At 47.1% G+C, this 12,087-nt stretch overlaps 1 protein-coding gene across 10 annotated transcripts in view; it reads left to right on the forward strand.

Annotated features, from left to right (window-relative positions):
• Positions 1–12,087, forward strand: part of Myo19 (myosin XIX) — a 41,291-nt gene that overhangs the window by 19,545 nt on the left and 9,659 nt on the right. For all 10 annotated transcript variants that reach the window (XM_010626774.3, XM_010626776.3, XM_010626775.3 and 7 more), the window contains 8 exons: positions 4,886–5,018; positions 6,196–6,265; positions 6,769–6,871; positions 7,043–7,139; positions 7,254–7,330; positions 8,844–8,934; positions 9,340–9,511; positions 11,341–11,414. In XM_010626774.3, the coding sequence (XP_010625076.1) occupies positions 4,886–5,018; positions 6,196–6,265; positions 6,769–6,871; positions 7,043–7,139; positions 7,254–7,330; positions 8,844–8,934; positions 9,340–9,511; positions 11,341–11,414 (817 nt within the window). The remainder of the gene's footprint in view (positions 1–4,885; positions 5,019–6,195; positions 6,266–6,768; positions 6,872–7,042; positions 7,140–7,253; positions 7,331–8,843; positions 8,935–9,339; positions 9,512–11,340; positions 11,415–12,087) is intronic.

The raw sequence follows: 12,087 nt of genomic DNA on the forward strand, positions 1-12,087 counted from the left end.
ATATACACACACACACTTTACATTTATGTATGTAAAGTTTTTTATTTTTTTCCCTCAGACACAGTCTTCCTGGAGCTCTCAGACCTCTTACTCCTGTCTGGACTGGTGGCTGCCCAGGGCTGCTGCCAGGCAGTTGTTACCTCATGCAGGAATTCCCAGGTTCCCTTCCCCTCTGTCCTAGGATAAATCCCCTAGTGGCTGGAGCATATGACTACTTGTTTTTGTTATTGTTTGAGGGTATTTTATTTTTTGGCTTTTTGAACAAGGTCTTGCTATGTAGTTCGGGCTGGCCTTGAACTTACTGTGTACCCCAGGCTGGGCTTGAACTCCTGGCAATCCTCCTGCTTCAGCCTCCCAAGTGTTGGGAGTGTGTACCACCACACTTAGCTTGGGTTTTTTTTTGTTTTGTTTTGTTTTGTTTGAGACAAGGTCTTGCTATGTAGTTCAGGTTGGTCTTGACTCACTATGTACCCTAGGCTGGGCTTCAAACTTGTGGTGATCCTCCTATGTCCTGGGTGCTGGTATCACTGGGGATGCCACTGTGCCCAGCTGCTGCCTTGTTTTTATGGAGCACATTCTTCAGTAGTTTCCTGGAAAGTTTACATGGAATACAAATGTTTGAATTATTTGACATCTGAAAATGTCTATTCTGCCTCAAATCGGTTTTTAAAAAGTGAACACAGAAGACAGCACTTTTTTTGACATACAATTACTATCTAGATATTTTCTTCTGTGTCCTATTGTTATTCAGAATCTGATCAGGATCCTGTTTAGCCTCTGGGAACAGAAAGGAAGAACACCTTCAGAGCTATGTGAGAGAACTACAGCCACCAGGAGGAGCCAGAAGTGGCTAGGAAGTTCTCACAAAGTTTGAACAGGGATCTTACATTTCCAGATTGGAAATTATTTTCTTTCCAAGTGTAGAGATTCTTTTCATATATGTATCTTTGAGTGTTGTTATTGAGTTTTCCAATCCATAATAGTTTTTGTTTGTTTGGTTTTTTGTTTTGTTTTGTTTTGATACCAGGGATTGAACTCGGGACCTTGTTCTTGCAAGGCATGCGGTGGAACCACTGAGCTAAATCCCTGGTCCTGTTTGTTTAGTTTTTTGAGACAGGATCTCACTATGTAGTGCAGGCTGGTCTCAAACAACAATCCTCTGCCTCAGCCTCGTGAGGGCTGAGATTATAGGTGTGCACCACCACACCTGCTTCTGTCTATAATAGTGACTTGTCTTTTTCTTTCTAGAATCTTTTAGGGTCTTTTTATCTTTAAGTATGAAAATTCACGCCAGGGATTTAGCTCAGTAGTTCCACTGCCTGCCTCACAAGCACAAGGTCCCGAGTTCGATCTCTGGTACCAAAAAAAAAGAAAGAAAGAAAATTCACAGTGCTATATCTTGGTGTATGGTCTTTTGCCATTTACTATGCTGAGTACTTTGTGGGAGTGTGGGTCTTTTTATCCTCCTCCAGTATTGAAGATAAAACCTACATCCTTCACACTGAGCCATACCTCAGCCCATTTTATTTGAGATAGGGTCTCACTAAGTTGCCCAGGCTGGGCTCAAACTTGCTGTCTTCTTGCCTCAGCCTCGCCGAGTGCTGGGATTATGGGCATGCACCACCATGCCCAGTTTGTGTGGGTCTTTTTCTACACCTCATGTTCTTTGGTTGAAGGAAATATTTATGTTTTAAACCTTTTAATCTCTTTCCCTCTCTTTTCTCCTCCCAAAACCCCTGTCAGTAGAAATGTTTGTTTGCTTGTCTATTTTTTTTTGTCTTATTTTTCTCACTTATTTTATCTCAATATTTTATCCTATTTTGGGGGGAGATACCCTCTCCTTAACATTGCACTTCTTTTTAATTTTAGATTTCTGTTTAAAATCTTAAGAGCTCAGTCACGTTCTCTGAATATTACTTCACCTCCATTATCCTGTTTTTATTTCATAGGTTTAACATTTTTATTTTTGTGCATATATCATGCTTTTTTTGTTTTGGGGGGGTTTGTTTTGTTTTGTTTGTTTTTTGTTTGTTTGTTTGGTACCAGGGATCGAACTCGGGTCTTTCTGCTTGCAAGGCAGGCGGCAGAACCACTGAGCTAAATCCCTGGCCCTATCATGCTTTTTACTTGCTTTGTACCCCTTAAATTGGCTCTTCTCAATTTCCTTTCTTTTTGTTGTGATGTTTTCATTCATGTAAAAAAGTTTAGCAAATAGCTAATTATCCTTGAGTATCTGTTCATATATAAAAATCAGACATTAGCAGGATGTGGTCCTGCATGCTTCTAATTCCACCTACTTGGGAGGCTGAGGCAGAAGGGTCACAAGTTTGAGGCCAACCGAGGCAATTTAAGAACCTGTCCCAAAATTTAAAATGTGGTTCATTCTTAGACCCTAGGTTCAATCCCCAGAACCACCAAAAACAAAAAGAAGAAGGAGGAGGAGAAAATATCAGGGATTAAGCAACTGATTAGAATCTCTGTCTTTATGAACAGGTAAATAGGATTTTCATTCAGTTTCTCATTTAGGTAGCTTTATAAACTTGTTAGACTCTGAATGCCCATAACTTTTCTTAAGAGCTTGTCAGTGTCTTCAGATTATTCCAGTCTCTTCAGCAGAGAGATAGAAACTATAGTTAAATGGAAATGATAAAAATAAAAATATGAATAATTCAGACCTATCAGGAAATTACACATGCAGAAGAGTGCATTGGTGCAGCTGCGTGTGGTAGCATACCCCTGTAACCCCAGCACTGGGGAGACAGTCAAAAGGACACCACGGGTTCAAGGCCAGCAAAACAAAGCAAAAAGATAAACAAGGAATACATTACTGAATTTGATAATAGGTCAGTAAAATTACTCAAATTGAAAAACAAAGACAATGATAATATTTTTACCATATAATGAATTTTCCTTTAAAGAGGCAAAAAATAAGGTTTTACATTTCCAATGCTCTGTTTCTTTGTAGAGATTTAAATATTCATCTGTTTCATGTTCCTTTGGATTAAAGAACTTTCTTTAATATTTCCTGTAGTGCAGGTCTGCTGGAAATGCATTACCTCAACTTTTATTTATTCGTTATTTTTATATGCTGGGGATTGAATCCAGGGCCTTGTGCATGCTAAGCACACATTCTCACATTCCACTACTGAGCTCTTTTCCATAAATTATCTACCATATATGTACTTTTACATAAATTATCTACCATATATGTATTTTCTACCATATATATACCATATATTGATATATATATATGAAAAGAGAGAGCACAGGTCAGAAATAACACTTTATGCAATTAAGACAGCAAGCAGATTCAGGAAGCTTAGAAAATGCCAGGTAACAGAAATACAAAGAAAGCACATTTAGATACATTATAGGCAAAGTGCTGAAAACCAAACAAGAAAATCTTAAAGGAAGGCAGGGAAAAGATAAGAATGACAACAGACATCTTATCAAAAACTGCAGGGAAAAAAAAACAAACCTGCAGGCCCAAAGATAATAGATATTTTGAGCACTTTAAAGATGTCACTGTTGGGCTGGGGATTTTGCTCATTGGTTCTGCCACCTGCCTTGCAAGTAAGTGCAAGGTCCCAAGTTTGATCCCTGGTACTAAAAAAAAAGAGATGTCACTATCAACCTAGAATTCTCTTAGGAGCAAAAATACTTTTCAGGCTGGGGACATAACTCATTGTTAGAGTGCCTGCTTAACATGCACAAGGCCCTAGGTTTGATCCTTAGCACCTGGTACTATACACACACACACACACATAAATTTTTTAATCAGTGAAAGTTGCGGGGGTGGCTCAGTAGTGGAATGTGGGAATGTGTGCTTAGCATGCACAAGGCCCTGGATTCAATCCCCAGCATATAAAAATAATGAATAAAGTTGAGGTAATGCATTTCCAGCAGACCTGCACTACAGGAAATATTAAAGAAAGTTCTTTAATCCAAAGGAACATGAAACATGAATATTTAAATCTCTACAAAGAAATAGAGCATTGGAAATGTAAAACCTTATTTTTTGCCTCTTTAAAGGAAAATTCACTGTATGGCAAAAATATTATCATTGTATTATAGAGATGAAAAATAATTATAGCCAAGTAAGGTGGTACACATCTGCAACCCAGCACTCAGGAGGCGGAGGCAGGATAATTGCCTACATAATGCCTTAACTACATAGTAAGACCCTGTTTCAAAAAAAAAAAAAAAAAAGTTAAAAGTACCAAATTCAACCAGTGACAGTAAAAAAGTAACAAAGATCATATGAAACAAATTGAAAAGATAATGCATAATAGTAGATTAAGAACCATCTATAGTGATAATTAAATTAAGTAGTTTAAATGCTCTAATTAAGAGGCAAAGAATGTTACATTGCATTTTTTTAATGCAAGAACTCAAAATAACATGTCTTCAAAAGGAATCCACACACAGATCTTTGAAAACTGAGCCCAAAGTAAAAGAATGAAAATGTTCAGTGCCAACCTGAACTACATAGTGAGACCCTGTCTCAGAAAAGATGTATAATTATATCTACATCTGTAGGGTTTATAAGGAAATAGACAGCCTCCCCAGGGCTTGCCATGGAGTAATCAATATTAGCTGGGAGGCCTCAGACACTGACTTGCCTGCTGGAGGCCAGGGAGCTCATCCATTCTCCTAAGCCGCCCTTGTTTCTCAGTGCATCTTCTGGACCTGGGAAAAGCAGAGATGCTCACCCCATTTCACAGATGAGGGGAAGTACCTTGTCCAAGACTACAGTTGAATTCTGAATTCACCCATCTGGTCCGCAACAAGCATGGTAGAAAAGAGGGCTCTGGGTGCCACCGCCTCAGGCAGGCTTGGGGCTGGGAGGGAAGGCAGACATCACTCCCACTTGTTCTTGGTACAGACATGGACTTCCCGTTGCCTGATGAAGTTCTATGCTGTGGTGGCCGCTGCACCAGCCTCCTGGGAGAGCCCCAAGATTGCAGAGAGGATCGAACAGCGCATCCTGAACTCCAACCCTGTCATGGAAGCTTTTGGTGAGCTCAGCATCAAGTCCCATTTCTTCTGGGATCTGTTCCTTCCAAGTGGAGAGGAGATGGGGCTTTGACACCCTCTGTGGGGTTGAGAACAAGTACATCCTTTGCTGCCCTGGACCCCTGACCTCCCAGGTCCCCCTCAGCCTTCTTCTGATAGAAGTGCTGTCATTTAGATATCTCCTTCCCTGCAACCTAGCCACATGGAGCGGTGGTGCTGGAGAGGACCTGGCGGCTCATCTAGTCCAGTTTTTGTGGGGTTTTTGTTTATTTGTTTGTTTGTTGTTTTGTTTTCAGCCTTCTTCTGATAGAAGTGCTGTCATTTAGATATCTCCTTCCCTGCAACCTAGCCACATGGAGCGGTGGTGCTGGAGAGGACCTGGCGGCTCATCTAGTCCAGTTTTTGTGGGGTTTTTGTTTATTTGTTTGTTTGTTTTGTTTTGTTTTTTGAGACAGGGTCTCACTATGTAGTTGAGACTGACCTAGAACTCACTATGTAGTCCAGGCTGGTCTCGAACTCACAGCGATCCTCCTGCCTCAGCCTCCCGAGTACTGGGATTACAGGCGTGCGCCACCATGCCCGCCTAGTCCAGTTTCTTAATGGTTCAAAATAGATTTACCCAAGGCTGGGGATTTTGCTCCGTGGCTCAACCGCCTGCTTTGCAAGAGCAGGGTCCTGAGTTCAATCCCCAGTACCAAAAAAAAAAGATTTGCCCAAGGTTGTTCAGCTCTCAGTGTCCGTGTTGCAACTAGAGCCCAGACGTTGAATCTTTCTGTCTAAAGCTAATAATGATAACTTGTTCTGTTTGACCTCTCCCTTCAAAGAAGAAAGTCCTGGACTTCCTAGGCTTGCTTATTCCAGATCCTTGCCAGAAAATTCTTGTTTTGTTTTGTCTTTTTGGTACCGGGGATTGAACTCGAGACTTTTCGCTTGTGAGGCAGGCAGTGGTACCACTGAGCTAAATCCCCAGCCCTAGAAAATCCTTCTAACTTTCTTGAATCCCACTTGCAGAAGCCTCAGTGCCCATTCCCTAGTCTTGTCCCTCATTGCGTGGAACCCATCCAAGGGACCATTAGATGCCTTGAGGGTGGGGTCATGGCTCCCAGCAGACCTGCAGCCACGTTGGCCATGAGAACTCTAAACTTCGCAGAGTGGTGTAAACATAGGTATGATCTGTAGGGAATGCGTGTACACTGAGGAATAACAACAGCAGTCGCTTTGGGAAGTTCATCGAGCTGCAGCTGAACAGGTAATAGCTGCTGCCCCTCCGGCCTGTGGGAGGTTGGGGGCAGGGGCAGGGTTTAAAAGCAGCTGGGGGAGCTGCTAGCCATACCCACCCCTAGGGGCAAAACTCTGCGCCTGGCATGTATGTGTATGGGATTAGTGAATTGAGAGTTGTCTTTGAACTTGGAGAACCGTAGCTACTCTGATCTTAGAGACGCCTGGGTAGTATTCTTGTCACAGCATATGTGTGGCCTCCTGGCTTTTACCCATGCTCAGCAACTTCTAGTTAAATTGCCACTTCTTTGGGCCATAACCCTGATCTTGAAGCTGAGCCTCTGCTCCGGCTATGAAATGAGGTACAAATGATATGCAAAGACCTGAGCTAGGTTCAGGGACTGTCCCGGTACAGTGCAGGACATTCTGAGGTTGGTGGGGAGTTGCTGGGCAGCAGTCTGGCCCAAAGTCAGGGCTGAGTAAATGGCTACAGAACGAACAGGCAACTTATGGACTCCTGCCTGTGTACACCAGGGCCCAGCAGATGACAGGAGCTGCAGTTCAGACCTACCTCCTGGAGAAAACCCGCGTGGCCCACCAGGCCTCCAGTGAGAGGAACTTCCACATCTTCTACCAGGTCTGTGCCGGGCAGGACCCAGGTGCCTCCCTGCCTGCCCCGGGCTCTCTACGGGGACCTCTCATCTCGTGGTCTGCTACCACTTCTCCCTTCTCTGGTGCCAACCCTGGGAGGATGGAGGCCGGGCTTCCCTTGTACCTCCAGCTCAGCCACCTGCCTACCTCCCCACAGATCTGTAAAGGAGCCAGCGAGGATGAGAGGCTCCAGTGGTGCCTCCCCAAGGGAGCTGCCTTCTCCTGGCTGCCGAACCCTGAGATGACTTTGGAAGGTAGGAGGCCTCCCTCGGCACCCTGGACTGGCCCAGCAGCATGCACACACGCTGCCTGAGGCCTGCCTCCCTCACGCCTGCTAACCACTGGACTGCGCATGGGTTCTTTTTCAGAGGATTGTTTTGAGGTGACCCGAGAGGCCATGCTGCATTTGGGCATCGACATCCTCACCCAGAACAACATCTTTAAGGTCAGAAGAAAAGCCACACCGCTTAGATTTGGCACTTACTGGGCAGCCCTGTTCATGGGGTCCTTCTCTGTGCCTCTGTGCTGCAGAGGTGGAGTGTTGGGCTAGATAGGGGCCTCAAGTGCTGCAGTACAGAGAACCTGGCACAGTGACCTATGGGCCAGAGCGAGGGTTTGGTCAGTTATCACCGCAACAGTGAGAAGAGAAATAACCTTACCATATCTGCCTAGCTCAAATTAAAAATCATGTTCACACTTTTTAGTGCTCTTGGTTTTTTCAGCATTTCCTTGGGAGTGGAGGTGATTTCTGTTTTATGCTTGAGTAAACAACAGCGGTAAAGTAAACTGTCCAAGGTCAATACTACTGAGTGACAGAGTGAATTGTTCTAGACTTAGTAATTCCTGTCGAGATTTAGTAATTCAAGTTCCCTCCCTTTGTCCCTGCTCCACCTGCGGCCCCTGCCTCTCCTCAGACCTGACACTGACCCAGGTGAGCTGGGCCCCTCTCATCCCTACCAGTGTCCTCCCTCTCCCTTCTGCCTTTGCCGACAGAGTTGAATACCTCTCCCCCATCATGTTGACACCCCAGAACAGCAGGAGAGAGTAGACAGGGTAGGCGGGCAGCAGGGACAGGGAAGCCACTGCAGGGAGATGGCCATGCAGTGGAAATTGACTCCCCCAGCTGGAAGCTGCTCAGACAAGAAGGGTGTTGTGCCCAGCGTAGACACTGTAGCTAAGAGCTTGGCTGGAAGGACAGTGCATGGGGACAAGTGCAGGGTAAGTGGACAACACTAGGAGTTCAGGCAAGAATGCTGCCCTACACAGCCACACTGCCCCTGTCCTGGGGTGAGTGGTGGCCAGGAGGCCAGTAGATACGGTGGTGCCCTGCCTGGGCCCAGACAAGAATGGCCACAGTACCCTGCTCTCCTAGTATCAAGTCCAAGGGCCTTCACATTTACTAGAACAGGAGGGAATTCTCCTTTCTGTAGCTCCTGGGGGTTGTCCGTGCAGATTGCTGAGTACAGAGGCCAAAAGATGATACCCATGGCACACAGACCAAGATCACAGTTCCTCCCCCAGGCTAGGCTGTCCTAAGCTACCAAGCTGAGAAAGGAGCAAGAGCCCAGTAGACACAGAAGTAACCCTGGCCCACACCTAACAGGACTGGTGTCTTCACGGTCTATACCTAGCGAGAAAGGACAGAGGGACAAATGGTGGGTGGGCATGTGGGCCTCATGGCTGCCTTGAGTGGCATCTGAAGTCAGACTGCCTGGATTCTAATCTGCCTTTCTCAGAAAGCATGTGTCCTTAGACTTTGGATCAAACCTCCCCAGTCCCATCTCTCTCACGGCGTTGTCATAGCACATGCTAAGTAAGGGGGTGCAGTAACACATAGAATCATGCCTGCCTGAGCTGGGCAATAATCAGAGGGCGATTGTTCTGATTTTATCATGACTGCTCAGCGGGAGGACTCAGCAGGTCCTCCCTGCTTCTGAACATCCTCTCTGCCCCTTCAGGTCCTTGCTGGGCTGCTGCACCTTGGCAACGTCCACTTTGCCGACTCAGAGGATGAAGCCCAGCCCTGCCAACTGATGCACGATGCCAAGTGTGAGAGGCGAGGGGCAGGGAGCAGGCCCAACCCTGGCAGGAAAGTGGCCAGCATTGGTGGGGTTAGGTGGGAGTTCGGAGGGTGAGATTTTCCATTTGCTGCTCTTGACAAAAGTCTGCTATAGGGCCCTGCCCTGGATAATTTACTCCTTACCTCCTCTCTTGCAGATGAGAAAATGAGAGACAGAGTTAGTAAAGTGATTTGTCCCACATGTAGCAGTGTGCGTTGGGACACAGAAGTCACAAGTTTGAGTCCCACCTCTGCCACTTAGAGGCTTTTGGGAAGATTTTTTGCCCTCCTTTGGAAACTAGGTTTCCTCTCTCCACTTGGGCGAGTTGGATACCACTGTGAGGACAGTTCAGGTGGAGGGTGACTTGCCTAAGGAGGATTCACCCCTCTGTCAGGCTCTGTCAGGACATCAGCCTCACTGCTGAGATTGCATGAGGACATGATGCTGGAGACGGTACGGATTCGAACCATCAGGGCAGGCAGGCAGCAGCAGATGTTCCGGAAGCCCTGCTCCCAAGCAGAGTGTGACACCCGCAGGGACTGTCTGGCCAAAGTGGTCTATGCGCGGTAAGCAGTTACACTGGGCCCTGCCCTCCCCCAGATTCTCACCTTGTCTGGGGTTGCAAGGACCCCACCAGGCAGTAAATGCAGGGCCAGGGTGGGTAATGTGAGACAAAGCAGGCTGGCTCCTTGGATCCCCGGGGACAGCAGGGCACGACTGCCACATATCTTTTTCCTGAACTACACCCTTGGCATCTGTTGCTGAGGACTGAATAGAGAAGTTGCCACATTCCTGGCCTACGTTCAGCTCATTACTCAAGTACAGGAGTCTGCTTTGATGTCGTCAATAAACAGGGAAAACCTGCTCAGCTCTCCACTGGCAAAGCAGGCCGCAAAGGTGATCTGGTGCTGTTACAGCACCGGGATCAGGCTGTTGGGTGAACAGGCTCCTTTGTCTCCCCATGCCCGGGTACTCAAGACCTCAGTTACTCACTGGGGAGTTTGATGAGTGGTGCAGAGCCAGAGACTCGGCCCAGGTTGTGGTAGCACAGTGGGGAAGGTGGGCTCCTGGCGTTTCCTGGTGGGTTACGTAACCACTCTGGCCATGTGGTCAAGGGTGGTCTCACCTCAGGCTCTGAGAACACTTAGGGTACTTTGTCAGGGCTTCCAGAGGCCCGGAATAGCCCAAGATAGTGATGGTGAACCTTTCAGAACTTAGATGATACAAATAGCCCGCTATGCCTCATGTGCTATAGGTTTGCCACCATTGCTCTAAGATTATCGTGTATGTGTGTGTACATGTGGAACCTAGGGCAGCTTTCTCAGGAAAGGGTCCTCCTCCCTGCTTTCATGAGCCAAGAGCCTGTGAAGCCTTGCTAAATGAAAACATTTTGAGTTGAAGATAGTCAGGAGCAGCTCAGCCCACAGTGAATCCATTTCATCAAGAAACACAGGGACCATGCCTCATGGCAATGTTGGTTTTTACCTTTGCCTACAAGTTATGGCAAATGGATAGCCAAAGTGTGGTGGTCAGAGTGAGCTTCTGACTACTGCATTTTACACATGGAAACCATTAGTCATTGTAACACTAGGTCACTCATTTTTGTGCCTCAAATGGGTATTTGAATCCCCTGTACCAGAAACACAAGCTGTTGACCAGGTGTGGATGTACACACCTATAATCTCAGCACTCTGGGAGGCTGAGGCAGGAGGATGGCAAATTCCACCCACCCCAGACAATTTAGTAAGATCCTGTCTCAAAAGAATTTAAGAGCTCAGTGCAGAGGCTCAGGGTTCAGTCCCCAGTATTGCAGGGCAGTGGGGAGAAGTTGTTTACCAAATTGGATAACGTTGCAATTGCTAAAAACAAAGACACCCGGATGGTAAGTGTTATATGTCTCACCACCTTGGACAGTAACTTATCTTCTCTGGATTGGGGATTCTTCAGGAGTGGAGGATGCCATTGTTGGTCTTAGATGGCCCATTTGTGAGGTCTCGGCCTTGATCTTCAGGCTCTACAGGCAGATTTGCAGGAAAACTCACTGAACCTCAGTTCTTTATGAACCCCACCAAGGCCCACCTAACAGCTTCTCCTGGTCACCACACCAGCTGCTGTTGGCCCATGTGACAGTGCAAACCCATACCCTGCCTGGTCCAGGAGCACGGTCAGGCCTGAGCTCAGTCTTGCTTGGAGGACAGGCCAGGTATGTGTACCTAGGAACATACATGCCCAGAACCTGTACCTACCATAGGTCCACACAGGATGGAAGGAGCAAGAGAGGGTTTAAACTATGGCCTGTGAGGTCAAGAATACGGGGCTCTCCAGCATGTGTGGCTGAGGAAATTTGCGGGCTCAGGCCCAGCCTGACCCTCTTACCAGACTCTTTTTCCCTCAGACTCTTTGACTGGCTGGTGTCGGTGATCAACAGCAGCATCTCTGCAGACTGTGACTCGTGGACTGCTTTCATAGGTAGCAGGGGCTCACCCTGCCCGGAACCCTCCAGAGAACTGTAGCAGCCTGGACGGGAGCCAGGAGCCCTGGGTTCCCTAAGCAACTCCTTTCCCTTCTCTGCATCCCGCCACCTGCCCTCAGTGTCTGGTCGAGCTCTGTGTTCTCTGGTGCCCATCTCTAAGCCATCTGAGGCTCCCCACACAGACTCAGGTGGTGCCTTGTCTATAAAGCCTTCTTCTCCCAAGACACAGAACCATCCTAGGAAAACTGGTGGGGGGGTGAGAGAGCTAGATGGGAGACAAGATCGAGGTCAGCCTCATTCTAACCCTGGGTGAGGTGGTCAGGTAGGGGAGGAGAGACGCCTGTGCAGTCTGCTCATGGAATGGTAGAAATCTAGGCTGGCGAGACCTAGGCTCTCACAGGAAGTGTTCCCCAGGACTTGGTTTTCTCAGGAGGGACCTGTTGGGATCAGAGAATCCAGACTCAAAAATAGGCCTGATGCCCTGGGCTGCACCTTGCATCTCGCTTGGCTCTTCTGCTTGCTCTGAGGGATTATGGGGTAGGTGGGGAGCGGAGGACAGTGGTGTGCTCAGCTCACCACTAGGGGTCCTGCTCACTCAACCTGATCCCTGGGCTCTTGGAGTGCCCCTGTCCTCAGCTGCTCCCCCTGGTGACCTAACAGATTCCCTGT

This window comes from Fukomys damarensis, unplaced genomic scaffold, assembly GCF_012274545.1.
Source record: "Fukomys damarensis isolate Sample0158 unplaced genomic scaffold, DMR_v1.0_HiC HiC_scaffold_13, whole genome shotgun sequence".
NCBI classification, from domain to species: domain Eukaryota; kingdom Metazoa; phylum Chordata; class Mammalia; order Rodentia; family Bathyergidae; genus Fukomys; species Fukomys damarensis.